This window comes from Peromyscus leucopus, chromosome 12 (genome assembly GCF_004664715.2).
Source record: "Peromyscus leucopus breed LL Stock chromosome 12, UCI_PerLeu_2.1, whole genome shotgun sequence".
Lineage (NCBI taxonomy): Eukaryota > Metazoa > Chordata > Mammalia > Rodentia > Cricetidae > Peromyscus > Peromyscus leucopus.
Genome location: NC_051073.1, coordinates 13696314 through 13715705, shown reverse-complemented (window position 1 = coordinate 13715705; position 19392 = coordinate 13696314). Strand labels below are relative to the sequence as shown.

At 41.5% G+C, this 19392-nt stretch overlaps 2 protein-coding genes across 6 annotated transcripts in view; one reads left to right on the top strand and one right to left on the bottom strand.

Annotated features, from left to right (window-relative positions):
- Positions 1–4060, top strand: part of Gabpa (GA binding protein transcription factor subunit alpha) — a 29971-nt gene extending 25911 nt beyond the window's left edge. For all 5 annotated transcript variants that reach the window (XM_028875976.2, XM_028875979.2, XM_028875978.2 and 2 more), the window contains one exon: positions 957–4060. In XM_028875976.2, the coding sequence (XP_028731809.1) occupies positions 957–1185 (229 nt within the window). In that variant the 3' untranslated portion in view covers positions 1186–4060. The remainder of the gene's footprint in view (positions 1–956) is intronic.
- Positions 4061–13780: 9720 nt separating this feature from the next.
- LOC114697654 (pre-mRNA-splicing factor 38A-like) lies at positions 13781–14766 on the bottom strand. The gene has a single exon (XM_037210012.1). The coding sequence runs from the start codon at positions 14720–14722 to the stop codon at positions 13796–13798; it is 927 nt and encodes a 308-aa protein (XP_037065907.1). The 5' UTR covers positions 14723–14766; the 3' UTR covers positions 13781–13795.
- Between the last annotated feature and the right edge of the window lie 4626 nt (positions 14767–19392).

Here is a 19392-nt window from a genome sequence, read left to right as displayed (position 1 = left end):
GGACCAAGCTCCTCTCCCTGCATCAAGGCTCGGTGAGGTAATCCAGCATGGGAAACAGGTTCCCCAAAGGACCACGGCAATTTTTATAAAGGAAAATATTTAATTGGTGTGGCTAGCTTACATTTCAGAGGTTCAGTCTATTATCATCATGGTGGGACATGGCGGCATGCAGGCAGACATGGTGCTGGAGAAGGAGCTGAGATTCCTACATCTTGCAGGCAACAGAAAGTGGTCTCAAACACTGGGTGGCATCTTGAGAATTATAAGACCTCAAAGCCCACATCAACTGTAATGTACTTTATCCAACAAGGCCACACCTCCTAATAGTGCCACTTCCTCTGGGGGCCATTTTCTTTTAAACTATCACAGGACCCGTAAAGTTTTGTTTTTACCAAGAAATATGAGGAGCCTTTATTTAGTAAATGGAAAAGATGAAGGTATGTCTGTATTGTATTAGATATATCAATTTTTTGTTCTCTGGATTCTTACTAGCATAGCTTCTATTTTATAGAGAGTTAACTGTGGCAGTCATTGTGTGCTAAGCACTTTATAAAGATTATCCCTTTACTCAACAGTTCTGTGAGGTAAGTACTGTTTTAACCTTATTTTATAGATGAGCAATGAAGGATTAGAGGAAATAGGATGTTCCTGTGTTCACAGAGGAAGCAAGTCTAAGAGTGAGCAAGGATTTACAGCATGGTCTCTGGTTCGAAGCCCTTTGTTAGGTTCTGTTGCTGTTTCCAAGGCTCTTTGTTTTGTCTTCTCTTTAGTATTTATGTTGGTCTCTAAATCAGTGTGTTATCACAGTCGTTAAAAGTTCATTTTGAAAGTTTGATGTCATTAACTATTGTGGTGGGTACAGAGCTCTGTAGGCTTGTATTTGTAGAAAAGTCTAAAACATAGGGAGTACAAACTTCATTTTTTACAAGGTCCTAATATGGTTTCTCTTTTTAAAGGTATTATTATGATGGGGACATGATTTGTAAAGTTCAAGGCAAGAGGTTTGTGTACAAATTTGTTTGTGACTTGAAGACTCTTATTGGATACAGTGCAGCAGAACTGAACCGCTTGGTCACAGAATGTGAACAGAAGAAGCTGGCCAAGATGCAGCTCCATGGAATTGCCCAGCCAGTCACAGCCGTAGCCTTGGCAGCTGCCTCTCTACAAACAGAAAAGGACAATTGAGACCTAGGACCTCCTGGGAGTCTAAGGCTTTTCTTAAATATTCAGAGCAAGCTTGGCTCTAACCTTTATTACTGAATTTGAATCTTATTTCTAGACTGTACAATCTGATGCATGATTTTTTTATAAATATTTCATACTCTTGTGAATTTGGATCTTTTTACTTTGAGCATATATTTTAGAAAATGTATGTTAAAGGATCCCCACGATGCCTGAAGTGTGAGGTTCATCATGGGGTAGTTTGCTAACAGTCAGGAAAGCTAAACTGGTCAGTATTAATGTCTAGCCCTACCAAAACCAGCCAGTAACGTCTGCAGATGACAGTAGGGAGTGTCTCCAGGAAACAGCCGCCGGTGTAACCATTGCTGGAGTGAAGAAGCTGTTTCTTCTCTGCTGCTTTACATAGAGCCCGGAAAGAAGTCCTCAGCTAAAGCATGTGTGCCTGTTTCATCTAATCAAGCAGAGCTAAATGGTCATATCAAATACAATTATATGGGTAATTACTAAACTATCAGGTTATTAATTTATATATTTGCAAGTAAAGAATAAGTTAACTGGCAGAAGAGAGTGTGGAATGAGACCCAGGTTTAAAGCTGGCTTAACTCAAGCCATTATTAATGGTTTTCTGTATAGTTTATTCATTATGTCAGGACAAGGACTTAAATTATTTTGAGAGAGGCGTTTAATTCTAATAAACCAGCTATTGCAAAAATTCCAAGATGATATCATTCTTTCTCTCAGATTTAAAAAAGTATACCTCAGCAAGAAAATAAAAATTTGGTTTAGTTTAACCTCTTTTTTTTTAATTAATCTGTAGTACCAGATTATTATGCAACACCATTTATATATTCATTTCTGTGTTTCTGATAAAATGACTTTAGATCAGACAAAAGTACTTAACGTTTGAAGATGTTAGTGAATGACTTGTGAATAGTTATGAAAGGATATTTGCCTTGGCGCTGTAGGTAATCTTTAAATAAACTTCCCCACTTGTTTCATCTTTTCCTTTTGAATATTGCATATGTGTCTCTAAAAACATAAATGGCCAACTAATCACTTTCTGCATGTATGAAGACATAAAGATATTCAAAAGGGAGACTATTATTTCTAAAATCCTTAAATCAATCTTATATGAGATGCCTTACTGCTTGCTAACACTAAGAAGAAAAGGCTAGAAAAAAAATCTTTTTTCTTTTGTTTGTTTTAAAGTATTTTGCCTAAATCATGATATGAGAGACTAGCAAATAGTTTTCAAAGCAGGAAGGTGTTCCTCAGAACAGTATAAGGCTACTTTGTACACCCCTCTCATTTTATTCTTTGAATGCATGCCAGACACGGCTGTAGAAGAAACCCTTGGTGTTGACCAGCAGGGAAGGCACATGTGACTGCAGCCATGGTGTTGCCAGCAGTAAGCAGTGGCTGGGCTTATGAGAAAGGGACAGGAAAGAAGGGTTGCTCACCTCCTGCAGCATCCTTCCACTGCTGTGCTGTGCTGTCAGTCTTCAAGGATGGTTAGTTTGCTTACATTAAGTCCTTTAAGATTCTACAGTCAATACTTAAAAAGAATTCAATTGTGTTTTTATTTTATTTTTAATGAAGAGCTGGCAAATATCAGAATAATTTAATCCCCGTGATTTTAAGAATATCTGAGTATAAAAATGGTCTCGAGGCCCTAACTTCAGATAACAATTTAGTAGCTATAAAGAGGCTTTTCTCATCTTTTCAAAGCCTGGAGAGCCATAAGTCACTGTTTCAAAGCAGGATATTTCCATAGTACTTTGAGAGCTTGGGAATCTTACAGTTAAAATGTTTCAGAGACATGGTGTTGAGGACAGGTTTTTTGTTTCATTTGTTTGTTTTTAAGGAACATCTGTATTTCTAGGTCCCTAAAATCTTATTAAGCATTTTCAAATGCATTTAAAACAAAAACAAAAACTACATTCTGTAGATGTTCTTTCTTCAGTAGTTTTTCTTTTAGTCGTAATTTGAACAGTTCTCGGACATTAGATGTTTGCTTCTCTCCACCTCTCACATCTTCTATGCACCTTCACACAGGAAATGAGAGGGATTTCTCCTTGACGCAAGCTTTATTACTCTGTCTCCACTTAGATATAAAATCGTTGTCCTTATGAGGCCACAGTTTGTCTTTTATTAAAAACAACTCATGTTCTGAAAGAAAATATTAATTTGTGGTATTCTTTGTTCAGTTTCGTCATGCATTTTTTTCATAGAATTTAAAATTCGGTCAGACAGAAAAAACAAAATTGTTTGACCATCTTTTGTACCTTGTAAGTTCAAGAATAATGAAATGTTCGTTTTTGTTTTAAAACAATTTTTCCATGTGATGTTTACATTGAGCTCATTTTATACATGTGCTAGCCTGAAATCTGAACACTGGTGTTGGCATTAGAAAAATCCAGCTAGTTAGGCAGAATTGCTGTGTGTGGTTGATCTCCATGTGATGAATTAACTGATAAACATTCATTTTGGTGTCAATCCATGTAAATAAATTAGGAAAAATTATTTAATTTTTCTCCCCAGATAAATGGTGATTCCCGAGTATGGTTATTTCTTTTAAGGAGTGTATCCAAATATTTTTGGCGAGTTTTGTCATTTTCTGCATTTACCTTTTATGCTACTGCCTTTTATAAAGAACTAGTGTATCCTTGAGATAGCACAAAAATGTTTTAAAATTTATAACTGCAAAAACTAACCTGTGACTGACTTAATGTCTTCAGATCTAAGGCTATAAAAATGTTGATGTTTCAATATTTCACTTATTCCCAGGAAAAAGTATTCTCAGTCTTTTGTAGAAGGGAGAATTTTTGCATACATTTTTACTCTTTAAATAAAGACACTTATACTATCATAATAACAATTATGTATTTCTTTGGTTTTTTTGTAATTTTACATAAAACAGTTATTTTCTATTTTTACTCAGATAAAAATATTTGTGCATAAAATGTAAAAATAGTAAATGAGAAAAATAAAACTACTATACAATAAATTCTTATGTTGAAAGTTTATGTTTTTTGTTTTCTTCTGAAAAATAAAAAATCAGATTCCTGGGATTTTTAGTTGGTTGGAAATCTTGACAGTACACTTCTCGTGAACATACATTTGTTCCTCTGTATTTCTTTTCATTGCTTAAAACCTATCAAAGTAGTAATCCCCAGGACACCCCCACCACCACCCCCACCACACACACACACACACACACACACACACACACACACACACACACACGAGAAACAAAACATAATTTGGGGGAGAACAGATTCTGCTGAACTGTAATTAGTTGGTACAAGGTAGTTGGTAAGAAAAGTAATGTATTCCCACCCAAAGAAAGAACTAAGAATAGTAACAGGTAGATTGTTAAGGCTGAACACTTGTCAAAAAGACAAGGTAAGGGCTGGGGAGATGGTTCAGTGGTTAAAAGCACTTAGTGCTCTTGCAGAGGACCCAAGTTTGGTTCCCAGCACCCATGGCCTGCTCATGGCAGCCAAGGATTGATAGAACCTCTTCCTGACCTCCACAGGCACCTATATACACATAGCCACAAACACACACATATGCACATAATTGAATAATAAAAATAAACCTTTTCGAAAATGCTGTACCTTAAAAATGATTAAAGTTAAATCTGGATATACAGTTTCCCAATTAGTTATAGCTTACCAATGTTAGTAAAAGCAAAAAGGCTAGGCATATATTCTTAAATTGGTCTCTGTTAGCCTGACTAGACCTTAGATAAAGAGAGACCCCTTGTCAGACTGTTCAGGTATCATCAAATTGGAATATCTCAGTCTTTGGTGTTTAGCTGTGGTCCTAAGATATATAAGGCAAAACCAAGTTTTAACATTTCAAGCAATTTAGTTTCAATATCAGTGGGCTTATTTCTTAGGTTACAAAAGCTGCTGCCAGCAAGATTCATCCCTGGCAGAATGCAGAGGTGCAGCTTTAATATCTCAGTAAACCAGCATTGTTTTAAATTTTATCTTTTATAAACCTTGTTTTTAGGTCAGGACAGGAATTATGTAAAATACTATCCAATCCAAAATAATTTGGAGAACTGATGGATGGACCCATCTTCATGTGGTCACCCTTACTAAAGATAGCAGTGAGGTCATTCATGATTCTCTTTTTTTAACCTTAGTCAAGATGGTGACTGCCTGTGTGGTTACCCTCACCAGTGATAGCGGTGAAGTCATATATCCTGTCTGTCTTTGACCTTCACCAAGATGGCACCTGCCCACATGGTCATCCTCACCATGGCATACCACATGGTGTTTTCCAGAGCTGTTTAATGGAGTTACAAGTTTTTCAGGTCTTAAAACCATACCAAATTTCTTGGTGTTTTTTGTTGTTGTTGTTGTTGTTGTTTTTCATTCTAAGGTAGAGCAGCATAAATAACTTTCTCTGTCATCACAAAATCTGAGCCCAAGCAGCTAGCAAGCATAGCCGAGCTATTAGCAAGACGCATGGAACATGTAATCTCAGACATTCAAAAACCAGTCAAAAACAAATACGAAAACCCAAGCATCCAAGACCAGTTTTAAAAAAATAAGTAAATAAATAAAAATTTAAAAAAACCCCACATACTGTGGCCACATTATTCATATATACATTCCAACAGAAAGACAAACAAATTGTTTCCCAGGAAATTACCAGCTGATGAACTTAAAATTTCTAAAATAAGAGTTGACAGTATAAAGTAGCATATAAGAAACTGTAAGAAGGAAAGACATTTCCTGGCCAAGGTGGTAGAGGCAGTGGTGCCAGATGTTGCTCACACTGGGTGAGACGGCAGCCATTGTCAGCCCAGGTGCACATTATTCTAAAGAAATTTACCTGAAACAGGTATCAAGGATACTACAAAATTTACATCTACAAAATTGCATTAAAACTTAAGAATGCTACATGAAGAGTATTATTAATACTCTTTTTGTGTCTTTGGTAAGGATCAAGCCCATGGGGGACCCCAAGGGTGTTAGGTAAGTACTCTGTCATTTAGCAATGTCCCTGCCATGGATATACTAAGTTCTCATCACCAAATGGGAAGTACTAACATTACATATCAGATGTATTTCTGAAAAGTTGTGCATATTAGAAATATAATTGTTAGTAGTATTTTATGTACTGTTGGCTTTAGAGCATGCATTCATAATTCTTAAATATCAGTGAAAAAAGTTTATACTTAAAAATTTCAAATTACAGAGAACAAATTCAAAATGTTCAGCCAGTAGAAACTGAAAAACATGAATGGATCCTGACCTTGTGTCATTGGTAATAGTTTTTCTGTAACTCGATAATCGGTTTCTCCACCTATGTAGCAAGCCAGATCAAACTGAATTTAAAAAGTAAAAGAATGGATTTTTTTGAGCAAAGCAACTCCCGGATGAGTATTCAGCCCTAGAGCTGGAGGCAGGATTAGTCACATGCCCAACCTAAAGCAGGGAGTTTTTATATGATGTAGGTGAGGGGTGATGATGTGTCTGCCATAAGTTGGGTTTGTGCCCAAGTATGGTCAAAAGCTGAATGCTTGGGGGGAGGGGAGACTTGGGGTGCTGGCTACTTAAGTGGCAGAGCTACCATAGCCACCAAGAATGCCAAACTGAGCTTTTTGGTGCCTTTCTTCATTGGAGATTCTCTGACAGTGTAGGGTTTGGAGAGAGAGGAATGGGGCTTTCTGAATCAAGCAGGAGTGAGTTGGAGGTTCCAGCTGAACAGTCCAGCTCAGCATTCAGGGAGGAAGGTTTTAGTCTTGCTAATAAAAGAATTTAAGAACAGACTCAAGCTGGGTGTGGGAACCTAACATATCTAATCCCAGTACTCTGGAAGCAGAAGCAGGTGGATCTCTGTGAGTTCAAGACCAGACTGATCTTCACAGCAAGTTCCAGGAAAGCCAGAGCTACATAGTGATACCCTGTCTCAAAGAAAAAAAAAAAATCAAACAAACAAAATCTGACATAGAAGGAAGCGTGAGCAAAGTTTGAGAAAAGGCAATAGGGAGGCAAGCTGTAAATCTTGGCAGCCATCGGGAGGAGAAAAAATCGTGTCTTTTGAGTTATAGTTTGAGAAACAGGCAGATTCTCAGGAATGGAGGTCAGAAGCAGCCGTAGGGCCATAGTCACATGGTCAGGGAGTGGGGAGGATGTCACTTTAGAGGAGTGAGAAAGTCCAGAACCTCTGGGAAGAAACACTGGTGCTTCTGGCCAGGATCCGGAAGAAGGGAAGAAGGAAATGACAAGCTTCACGTTTCCAAGTGAGTTGGGAGCGGATGGACTCTGCAGCATTGCCTGTGGAAGCACTGTGTACAAGGGAGCGGCCTCTGGAAAGGCTAAACAGATTTCCTCAGAGGGATGCATTGTTTTCATTAGCATGAATTTTTAAAGATTTATTATTTCATTTGTGTGCGTGTGCATGCACGTGTGTGTGTGTGTGTGTGGTGTGTGTGGTGTGTGTGTGTGTGTGTGTGTGGTGTGTGTGTGTGTGTGTGTGTGTGCCTGTGCACCTGGAAAGTTTGGCAACAGTAAAAGGTCCCTGAAAGTGCAATGGCCAAAAGTTACTTCTAAATGAAACACAGCTGAATCGAGGGTGCTTCTGGTAGATTTCATTGGTTTTGTCTTGTGTGATCTCATTGGAGCCTTGGTTCTGAACACACAACTTGCACAGTTCTACTGCATGCTGGTGCAGACACCAGTGCAAAGCCAACAAGCCCTGCCTGGAACGCCTTGGTTCAGAGGAAAGGCTGTGGAATGTTATCAATCGCAATGTTTCTGCTTTGCATAGAAAATTTTCTATTCCTACAACATAATGGATTAACTTCCAAAAAACTTTGAATTCTTCCTTACCATCATTCCTCAGTATATGACAAGTTAGTAAATCTTTGGATTGTATCACATTCAAATGTTTGGTTTTAGAAATTGCTGCTCAAGTTGCTGATTTCTTTCCAAAAAAAAAAAAATCATTAAATGAATTGTATTTTAGGATTAGGACAAAATGTTCAACAGTTTCTGAAATGACCCTACAATACTTCTGTCATTTTGTACTGTGTATTTATGAAGCAGCATTGTCAGAACTGATAAAAAAATTCAACTCTGAAAAACAATGCAGATTCTGTAAATCTGGAAATATCAAATATTCAGCTGAGACTTAATTCTTTATGTAAAAATAACCATAGAGATTCATCCCATTACTATGTAAGTTTTCTTTTCTCTCTAATAAGTGACAGTTAGATGTATATCAAATAACTGTTTTTAAATAAATTTCTTTATGATTTATTATCAGTACAGGTATGATTTCTATGCTTATTTCATATGTCACTATACCCTGTGTTGTGCAAAAATCTTTTTCAAATTGTGAGCAGGAACTGTGAGCAGAAAAAGTTGAAGGAATAAGGTGTTTTATAACTACCTCAAATCTCATTACAAAAGACACTGACTTGCACCAAGGGTACTGGGTAGAAAAAAGTGAAGAATGTCAGACTATCTTTAGTATTTCTTTAAGCCTATTTCTTAGTGCACAGTTCTAGAAATGGTAGGATTCCCCTCCAGCCAAAAAGTTCTCAGGGGTTCAAAATTCCACCAGCATTTCTTGCTTCATGAGCTGGAAAACACAGCTGCTAAGCAAACTCTTTTGACACATTCTTGTCAAAAAAAAAAAAAAAATCTCAGGACTGATCAGTGAGATTTTCAAGGAGCTGTATGCTTCCGAAAAAATTTAGCAAAGAGAAGACAGACAGCTCTCCGAGTTAAAATCACTTGCCTGAGTAGATTTGGGGTTGAAATATTCCATATGCACCTGGTAAACTTTTACACTTGCTGGAAGAAAATCCCCTTGCCATTTACTCAGCATTCTAAGTATTAGCACACCACATTCCTGCTGAGAAGCAAGCTGTGCCATGCGTCTTTGGAAAAAGATCAAAAGAAGTTTGTTTTCTATATTTCACTTTTGCGGGGGAAACATACCGAAATCTCCCATGGCTATTTGGTTTTCAAGTCATTGGCAGGATCTCGGACTCCAGTGTTCTCTCTCAGGGGAGAAAGTGTTGAATTTGTACCTTCCAGTGGGGCCTAGCAGAGTAAATTAGATACATTGGGAAAACTAGGTACATTTTTTTAAATGAAAGTCAGTCTCAGGATAACTAGTATTCTAGAATTATGAAGGAGTTAATGTTGAGAGATGCTTCCTGAGGGAAGCCTTTGAAGGAGGCCTAGAGGGCCTAGAAAGGGAAGGGAAAGGAAGGGAAGGGAAGGAAGGGTAGGGAAGGGGAGGGGAGGGAAGGGAAGGGCAGGGTAGGGAAGGGGAGGGGAGGGGAGGGCAGGGCAGGGCAGGGAAGGGAAGGGCAAGGAAAGGAAAGGAAAAAGGGAACGGAAGGGAAGGGAAGAAGGGAAGAAGGGAAGGAAAGGGAAGGGGAGGGCAGGGGAGGGCAGAGGAGGGCAGGGCAGGGCAGGGAAGGGAAGGGAAAGGAAAAAGGGAAGGGAAAGGAAAAAGGGAAGGGAAAGGAAAAAGGGAAGGGAAAGGAAAAAGGGAAGGGAAGGGAAGGAAAAAGGAAAGGAAAGGAAAGGAAAAAGGAAAGGAAAGAAGGAAAGCTAACTCCCCGAGATGATGGCTTCTTGATTCAGAATGTCATTGCAAGAAGAAATGGTGGGAAGGCCAGGGAGTGGACATCTAAACAGGACCAATAGAGGAAAAGGAAGGATGCAGGGGCCCCATTAAACTACCCAAGCCGTTGTCCACGTAGCAGCCTCCCATCCTTCAGCCCCTCTTCTCCCGAAGGCAGAAAGCTGTTATTTTGGTTTCTCCATGGCATATGTGGCCTTTTTGCCCCATTCTTTGTGGGAATGAAGCTAGCTTGGCAGGCCTCTAGATGATCACCAGCACACCCGATGCACCTTGCTGCATCCTTTCTCCATTTCCAAGAATTCATAGTTGGAAGATCAATTGAGTTTATCTTTTGCAGAGGGATATGCACAGAGATTGTGTGTCCTTCTCTTCTCTGAGATTGAAATGCTTTGTCTCGGTTATGACTGGTCCTTGTTTGTTTTGGTGTGTATGTGTGTGACCATGTTAGGGTGATGTACCTGTGCGCACCACACATGTTTGGAGTCCAGAGAACAACATCAAGTGTCAGTTTTCAAGCGCCTTTTGCCTTTTGTTTGAGACGGGGCCTCTCATGGGTCTGTTTGCTCCCTTGCATGGGCTGGTTGACTCACATGTTTTCAGGAATCCTCCAACCTTTGCCTCCCATCTCGCCATTGCTGGGATTATAGGCATACACGACAGCATCTAACTAATGCCTGGCTTTTTATGTGGTTACAGGGAGCCCAAGTCAAGCCCTCGTGTTTATGAGATAGGGTCTCCACTGACTGAGTCATGTTTCCACCCCCAGCCTTTATCATTTCTTTTTTACACTGCCCCTCTGCCTTCAAAAACCTTACTATCTTTTACTGTCCTAAACTGACAAGACCCTCCTTGAACGTGCTTGTTGAAACTACATTTACCTAATCTCTAGTTAATTCCTACCTTGGGGCTCAGTATTGGTCTCCCCTCCTTGAGCCTTAAGTTAGGTAACTATAACTTTACAAGTGATTGACATGACTGTCAAAGTGTTAATAAAATAATCTTTTTTTAATTTTTATTGTTTTATTTTTTTTATTTTACAATACTATTCAGGTCTACATAACAGCCACAGATTCCCTTGTTCTCCCCCTTCCTGCCCCCTCCCCTTCCCCCAGCCCACCCCCACATTCCCACCTCCTCCAGATCAAGGCCTCCCCTGAGGACTGAGATCGACCTGATAGACTCAGTCCAGGCAGGCCCAGTCCCCTCCTCCCAGATTGAGCTAAACGTCCCTGCATAAGTCCCAGGTTTCAAACAGCCGACTCATGCAATGAGCACAGGACCTAGTACCACTGCCTAGATGCCTCCCAAACAGATCAAGCCAATCAACTGTCTCACCTATTCAGAGGGCCTGATCCAGTTGGGGGCCCCTCAGCCTTTGGTTCATAGTTCATGTGTTTAATAAAATAATCTTAATGGTCTCCTAGAATCCACAAATATTGCCAAGTGTTTACAAAGATGTTATAACAGGACATTTCATTCAAAAATATGGTGAAGTTAATATTTTCCATTCATTTCTGCTCTTCCTAGCTTTTTCTTCTCAGTTAACAGAATCTCTGTCAAATCAAATGCTCTAAAGAAAGACTTCAAAACATCCTTGATCTTTCTGCTCTCCATCCGTACACTCAACCTACCAGTAAGGAATCTACCACTAATCTCATGAGTTCATTCTCGGTGTAGACCACATTGCCCAGGCCAAAGGTTTTCACTGGATTTTTGGAGACATCTCTTTAGATATGGTGAGTTATATTTGAATGGGGGAAAAATGAATAAAAAAGGAAAGTAACATAACTGCTCCTAGGTATGATGGAGGAGAAAGTTTATTATAGACATGTAGGAGAGCATAGTCAGAGGCAGAGACATCTGGGAGAGTCTAGAGTGGTCATGTGAGGAGAGGGGTGAGAGGAGAATCAGGTGCAGCAGCCAGGAGGCCCAAAAAGTGGGGTAGCCAAAATGGTTGGATTATATGGGGAGGAACATCTTGGGGGTGGGGAGGACAGCCCAGCCCAATATCTGGGCTGGAGAAGTTTGGGATAGGATGTAGGGGTATGCCAGCCAGCAGAACCTTACTTCAGCCATCTGTACTGGGTTTGAGACCTAACAATATTTGTGGTGGTATTGTGTTCCCCAAAATATTGTGTACTCTAATAAATTTATCTGGGGTCAGAGAACAGACAGCCACTAGATACAAAGGCCAGAAAATGGTGGCACTCACACCTTTAATCCTAGCATTCCAGAGATAGAAATCCCTCTGGGTCTCTGTGAGTTCAAGGCCACATTGGAAATAGCCAAGCATGGTGACACACACCTTTAATCCCAGAAAGCCAGCCTTTAATCCCAGGGAGTGGTGGTAGAAAGCAGAAAGATATATATAAGGTGTGAGGACCAGAAACTAGAAGCATTTTGGCTGGTTAAGCTTCAGGCTTTCCAGCAGCAGTTCAGCTGAGAGCCATTGGGATGAGGACACAGAAGCATCCAGTCTGAGGAGACAAGACCAGCTGAGGATCCGGCGAGGTGAGAGACACAGAAGCACTCCAAGTCTGAAGGAGACAAGACCAGCTGAGGATCGGCGAGGTGAGATAGCTGTGGCTTGTTCTGTCTCTCTGATCAACCAGCATGGACCCCAATAACTTGCCTCAGGTTTGATTTTATTAATAAGAACTTTTAAGATTCCTGATACAAATATTGAATACATTTTTTTTTTTTTTTTTTTTTTTTATGGACAGAGAGTCTTGCTATATTGTTCAGGCTGATCTCAGTTTTCTGGGCTCAAGCAATCCTCTTGTCTTAGCTTCCCAAGTTGCAGGAACAAGAGGTGTATGCTTAGCTTGACTGAATTTTTTTTTTTTTTTTTTTTTTTTCGAGAAGTTTTTTTTTTTTTTGCTCTTGTAGCCACTGCTCGAACTCACAGCTCCACCTGCTCGCTCCGATGCTGATTAGCTCCCACCCCCCGCTTGACTGAATTTTAAATGTTAAATCAACCTTGGTCCTGATGTATTTTAGCATATTAGTGAATTCAGTTTGCTAATATTTGGTTGAAGATTGTCTGTGTTCCAAAAGGATCCTGGCCTGCAACTTTGTTTGCTTGTACTCTTTGCAGATGCTGAGAATCAGGGACAGGATGTCCTCTAACCTCTGGTAATTTTTGTTCAGTGCTGGCAACACTCAAATTCCTTAAATCTCCTATAGAATTCACCAGTGCAAATAGCCCAGTCTCTTTAATCCCTGGGATAAATTTAGGATAAAACTTCAGTTCCTCACAAAATGGTACCAGTTAATCTGAGGGGGGAACAAAGAGTATTATGCATGTACCAACATGCCTCACTTTGAGGCATACATGCATCATCACGTGTGAATTGTATACAGCCAGCTTGTAAGAAAGGTGTCAAGCATGGTGGCACACATCCCTAATCCCAGCACTCTGGAGACAGCAACACAGATTTCTGACTTTAAGGATTACGTAGTGACACGGTCTCAAAGAAAGGGGGCGGGGAGCTCTGCTGGCTTGGGACAGTCCCCTCCACTCTCTTCCAAGACTTTGAGATTGGATGTGTGAGGAGATGGCTAGGGCCAAACTGGAAAAAAATGTTTTTGTTTTTGACAACTCTGTCCGGTTTAATTACAAATAAGAAAAGGATCACCACATGGCTACATCTCTTCATTCTCATGAATCTCCCCAACTCCCAGGTCCTCTTGACCCTTTTTAAGTATGAATAACCATAGGTGGTTAGGTCAAAACCTGACCTTGATTTGGTCAAAAACATCCTTCAAAGATGTTGATTATAATTCAAAGAGATACAAAACTTAGCACTTCTGTAATATTAAAATAAAAACAAAACAAAAACCAACCAAATGACTTGATTTTTTAAAAACCCAAAATACGAATAGCTGCCTGAAGAGGAGATCTTGATTCTTTCACTAAACATATTCTTCTCATATCCACAGGAGGCCATCCACAGGAGGACAAAAGTCAAAATGAAACCATTACTCATTTCCTCTTCTTGTGGCTTTTCTTATTAGACCTTTCAGGAGACTTGGAGTGACTCCTATGTCTGTGACTACAGTGGTGCCCTGGGGATTTAGAGCGGGATCTGTGTCGTCTGTCTCGGGACCTGCTTCGATGGCGTCGTGGACTCTTGCTCCTATGCCTTTCTTGGCGTGGAGAAGGGCTTCTTCTTTTGGGGGATCTACTTCGCCTCCTGGGAGACCGACTCCGACTCCTCCTGGAGCGCAGTGCAGGAGAACGTCGTGACTTGTTCAGGTCTCGGTAGCTTCTTCGTTGATGGTCAGGTGATGGTACTCTTTCCAGCTTCTCACCTTCTTCCTCCTCTTCACTGTATTCCACATCATCCATGTCCTCTTCTAGAGCACTAACTCGGGGCTCCAGTTGTTCAGCTTCCTCCAGCACATAGCGTTTCTGTAGCCGGGGCAAAATGATATCACAGACTCTCTCACTGTGCAGAAGTTCATCAATGAACTCATCTACGCGCATCAGTTCAAACTCCCCATTCCGGTTCTGGCTCTTGATTTTCCGATAGTCATTGTACAAAGGCTCCAAGTACTTGTAGCAATCAATTGCAGTTCCTGTCAGCCTCATATAAAGTGCCCCCAACATCCGGACATACTTGAAATCTTCATTTTTTATGAACTCAACAATGATATCCTTCTCAGGTTGAATCTGAAGCATCTTCAAGGTTAAACACAGAAAAGGAGTTGGCTTTATGTTTCCACCGTAGACACCACCCACAAACCTTAACTCCATGGCTTTGTCGACTACAAGCTCAGCCGTAAGTCCAAAGCACTCTTCTTTCCAGTACTTTGATTCATAGATCCGCGTCCGAATGATCTTCTCCACCAGATACTGAGGGTTGGTGCCATGGATGCTGTGGGCATCCTTGACCGTACGGTTCGCCATCTTAGAACGCTTTCAATTCTTTTTCCGTGGGCTTCTTCAATACGTCACCTCCAGGTTTAAAAAAACAGACGTGCAGAGGCAGAGGAAACCCTTCTAAGATGCGCAGGCCACCAGCTCGGGACGGGAAATGGCGGCGCCGCAACCTTCCCCGGGACTCAGCAAGACTGGTCTCAGAGATGGCGGAAGCACGTCAGGAGCCGCGGTGGGCGTGGCGAGGCGGTTGAGAACGCCAATCAGAACCAAGCTGTGGGCGGGGTCACGGCTGGTGACGCGAAAAGTTTTCTCCTCTGACTTCTCGTCCCGCTCGGGCGCGGAAAAAACGTTTTTAAGAAATGTGATTTTTCAGCCGGGGCGGTGGTGGCGCACGCCTTTAATCCCAGCACTCGGGAAGCAGAGCCAGGCGAATCTCTGTGAGTTCGAGGCCAGCCTGGGCTACCAAGTGAGTTCAAGGAAAGGCTCAAAGCTACACAGAGAAACCCTGTCTCGAAAAAAAAAAAAAAAAAAAAAAAAAATGTGATTTTTCTGTATAAATTAAAACTTCATTTTCTTTCTCACAAGTTAGAGGAAGGGGGTGGACAGGTGAAATGTCTTTAAAGTCTGAGTCTTAGAATTCTTTCACAACATCAGTAGCAGATGGAAGATATTTTTAAACATTTGCTGTTTGTCTTGAGGTCTGTGTGTATGTTCTTTTGTGAGTGTGCATGAGTGCGCATGCATGCCTCTGTGTGTGTGTGTGTGTGTGTGTGTGTGTGTGTGTGTGTGTGAACATTTGCCACGTGTAGGTTTGTGGAGGTCAAAGGACAACTTCTTTTACCATGTGGATCATGAGAATGGAACTCAGGTCGTTGGGCTTGGAGGCAAGCACCTCTGCCCATTGAGCCGTCTTGCTGGAGACAGGGATTTTCTGTGTAATGTTGGTGCCTGTCCTGGATCTCGCTCTGTAGCCCAGGCTGGCCTCGAACTCACAGAGATCCTCCTGCCTCTGCCTCCCGAGTGCTGGGATTAAAGGCGTGCGCCACCGCCGCCTGGCCAAATGTAGTATTTCAATATGTTGACATTGGTGATATTAGTCCATGTGAGCTATTATGACAAAATATCATAGACTGGTGGTTTCAAAGCATAAAAAGAATTTATTTTTCACTATTGAGACTTAGAAATCAAGGTCGAGGAACTGGTAGATTCCGTGTCTGTGATAGCCCACCTCTTGGTTCACGGATGGCACCTTCTTACTGTCCTCACAGGGTGGAAGGTGGAAGCAGCTGCTCTCTGGGCCTCTTTTATTAGGGTGCCAATTCTATTCATGAAGGCCCAGCCCTCGTGACCGAACCGCCTCCCACTGGCTCCACTACTCACACCATCCCCTTGGTGGCGGCTTTCAACAGGTGAATCCTAAGGAACACCAGCATTCCACCACAGGAGAGTACATTCCTCTTCCAACTCCGACACTGCACAGTCTGCACCTCATATACAAACGCACAGAACCAGGTGGTCAGTAACCGAATGCTTTACCCACCTTTAGATATAGGGAAGTCTGCTGAATCTTTTTTTTTTTTTTTTTTTTTTTTCGAGACAAGGTTTTCTCTGTGTAGCTTTGCGCCTTTCCTGGAACTCACTTGGTAGCCCAGGCTGGCCTCGAACTCACAGAGATCCGCCTGCTCTGCCTCCCGAGTGCTGGGATTAAAGCGTGTGCCACCACAGGAACAAAATCCTCTCCGACAGACATCCACATTGTGTTAGCATGTGTTATATTTATGAAAGACTTTGAGAGAATTGGTCAATCATTCCCTAATATTTGTTATCTCTAAGTAAGTAGAAATATCCTTAGAATTTGCCTATTTCAGATTTTATTCTCTAAAAAAATTATACAGCACTGTAGTCACAGTTCCTTTTATGACTCACATGATTAAGATGGCGTTGGATGGGAGTGAGGGGCTGTACATACCATACCTTCCCTCTTCAAGCAACTGTGAAAACAAGAAAGAGGTAAAAACAGGAGTGTCACCTGCCCGGGATCAGGCAGCAGGAGGCAGGATGTGGAGAGGGGATGAATGGGAGGCAAAGCCTACACTTGTCTCTAGCTTGTGCTCCGGGGTGACACAATGCTGGGTCAGGGTAGAGGCCACTGGGGTCCAAGACAGCGTGCAGAGCTCACAGAGCCCAGCTGTCAGGCGGCACTTTGGGTAGCCCCCGGAAGGTTCTGGAGGACACAGCCTCCTGAAGGCTGGGAAAGAATGCCTGACGGAAGCCCAGGAAGCTATTCTCAGAGCAGACTTGGGACCTATGTGCCTTCCAGCCACAGAGGAAAACTTGTAACGGTGAGGCACTGAATCCTACAATCTGAAAGTATTAATATTGACTATTAATCTGTCATGATTTTTTTCTTAAATTTACTTTTAAAAACCTTGAAAGCTGGGCTACCAAGTGAGTTCCAGGAAAGGCGCAAAGCTACACAGAGAAACCCTGTCTCGAAAAACAACAACAACAACAACAAAAACCTTGAAAGCTAGAGATCAATTTCATATTACCATTCATACATTTCCCAAAATAGAGAATTATATCTCACGGCCTGTAGCGTTGATCTAATTATTCTTTATCAATAAAAACTCAGGAGTCTGCTATCGGGGTACTGATCAGAGCAGCAGTGGAGACGTGACCAGTGACCTCCTCTCTCTCCTTCCTCAATCCAAAAGGGCCAGGAATCTTTCTAAGCCCTCCCTACTGCTTCTGTCTATATGTCCTTGGTCCTCCAACACCTCTACGGTTAATTTGGTTCAGCTAACAGCTGGCTCTGCCCGCTGATTCAAAGAAAACTATATCGTCAGTCTCAGGAGTGTCAGAGTGTGACCAAAATATCCCCCAACAATGGCCATTAACATACATCTTTAAATTTATTTTCGTTATTTCTATGAATCTTGCTAAACCCTTTCCCCCTAATCCAATGAGGATGTTTATGCTACTTATCTGGCCACTATTGAATTCCATGCCTACACAGTCAGAATGAAAACTTGTGAAGGTGGGGTTTCTGTGATGATTTAAGGTCCCAGTTCCAACGCTTTCCATTTGGTGTCACTGTGGCTAAGGTGACATCCACACAGCTGACATAAGACACCAGAGGAAGAAGGATGCAAATCTGAAAATGTGCCTGAACCGTGGGGGGGGGGGGCACAGATCTGGGGAGATGAGGATAAATGTGTGTCTGGGGGTGGGGTGGAAACACCAGAATTCTCTTACGGACTCAGTGGCTGAGAGAGCACATGTACCCGAGCCTGTGAGCGGGCACAACAGACCCGCAGACAAAGCTGTAATGATTCTGCAGGTGGTTGGCATCACTGGCCTTTGCAGTGACGCGGCATATGAATCATCCCGGGCTGTATTGCAGTAGCACCCAGATTCCTGCTTACAGCTCCAGCGCTGGCTTGAGTCTGAGCCCCGCAGAAAGTGGTGGAGGGAAGCCTCGGCTGCCTTTCTATCACCGGGGCTGGAGCATCGTCTTTTCCCCTGCATGTCGCTAGGACACGTGACAGGAAGTCTAAAGCAAACCTAGTGTTGTTTATTAAAAAGAGTTATCCCAGTTCAGAGTGTCTGAAAATTCTAGGATAAAAAATGTCTGCCTGGACACGTTATAGCTACAAAATAAACAGTGCGTCCTTGAACTCCACCAGCTGTTTGGGTATTCACACATGTAGTGTAAATGGCAAGATAAAGACATTTATGTAACTAAACACTGCTCATCCACAAGGACTGCCTGGGTTTTTTTATTTTTTATTTTTTATTTTTATATATTTTTGAAATGGGAAAACATATTTTTCAGATCTTACTCCGTTGTTCAAGAAGGTAAACAGATGTATTCCTTAACACTCCCCACAGAACATATTGAGCTATTCACACGTACAGCGTGCTGGAGCTGAGGTTACACAAAGGCTGTCTGTTATGAAACCTGTCTCCACAGAACCATAATTTCCAACGAGGATCTCATTTAAGACCATTTGTTGGTGTCACACTTTGTGTGAAAGGTGATTTTTCTTATGAACATAGTATAATTTACATGTAAACCTTATTTTAATGAGTAGTTATTCCTCCCTGTCTCCTTCTTAAATTTAGAGGATTTAAATCTGTTTAAAATTCAGTTTTCCCTATCAAGATGTTGAATACCTCTGGCAAGGAAAGGGCCTGGGTAAAGGTGAAGGGAATTCCAGGCATGGGTGTAAAATGATACTAAAGCCAACACAAAACAGATCGACTTGGAATCTGTGTTCCATCTTAAAACTACGAATTGATGATAATGTTTCTCCTGGGAACAGCATTCATTCGGAATTCTGCCAGAGGAATTCCGGTACGGTCAGCACCACCCTGACATCCAGAGTCTGGAGGAGTCTTTAGTTGAGTCTCAGTGGCCCGAGAGAAGTCTAAGGAGGGGTTTGTGAAAAAGACACCTGGGTCTTGGATACTCTTTAGCAATCCTACATTCAAGTTGTCCTCTTCTGTCCGTGAGGGAATGGTTCAAGACACAGGCATCAAACTTTGAGGATGGCCAGCACTCCTACGTCAAGTATTTGCATATAACATAAACACACACTCCCTAAGTCACCTCTGGATTAATGCCAAATACAATGTAAGCACTATGTAAATGGTTGTTTGGCTGTGCCATTCAGGGGTAATGACAGGAAAAT

Bases quoted from the DNA above. Each gene is read 5' to 3' on its own strand.
- LOC114697654 (XM_037210012.1), bottom strand. From the start codon at position 14,722: ATGGCGAACCGTACGGTCAAGGATGCCCACAGCATCCATGGCACCAAC.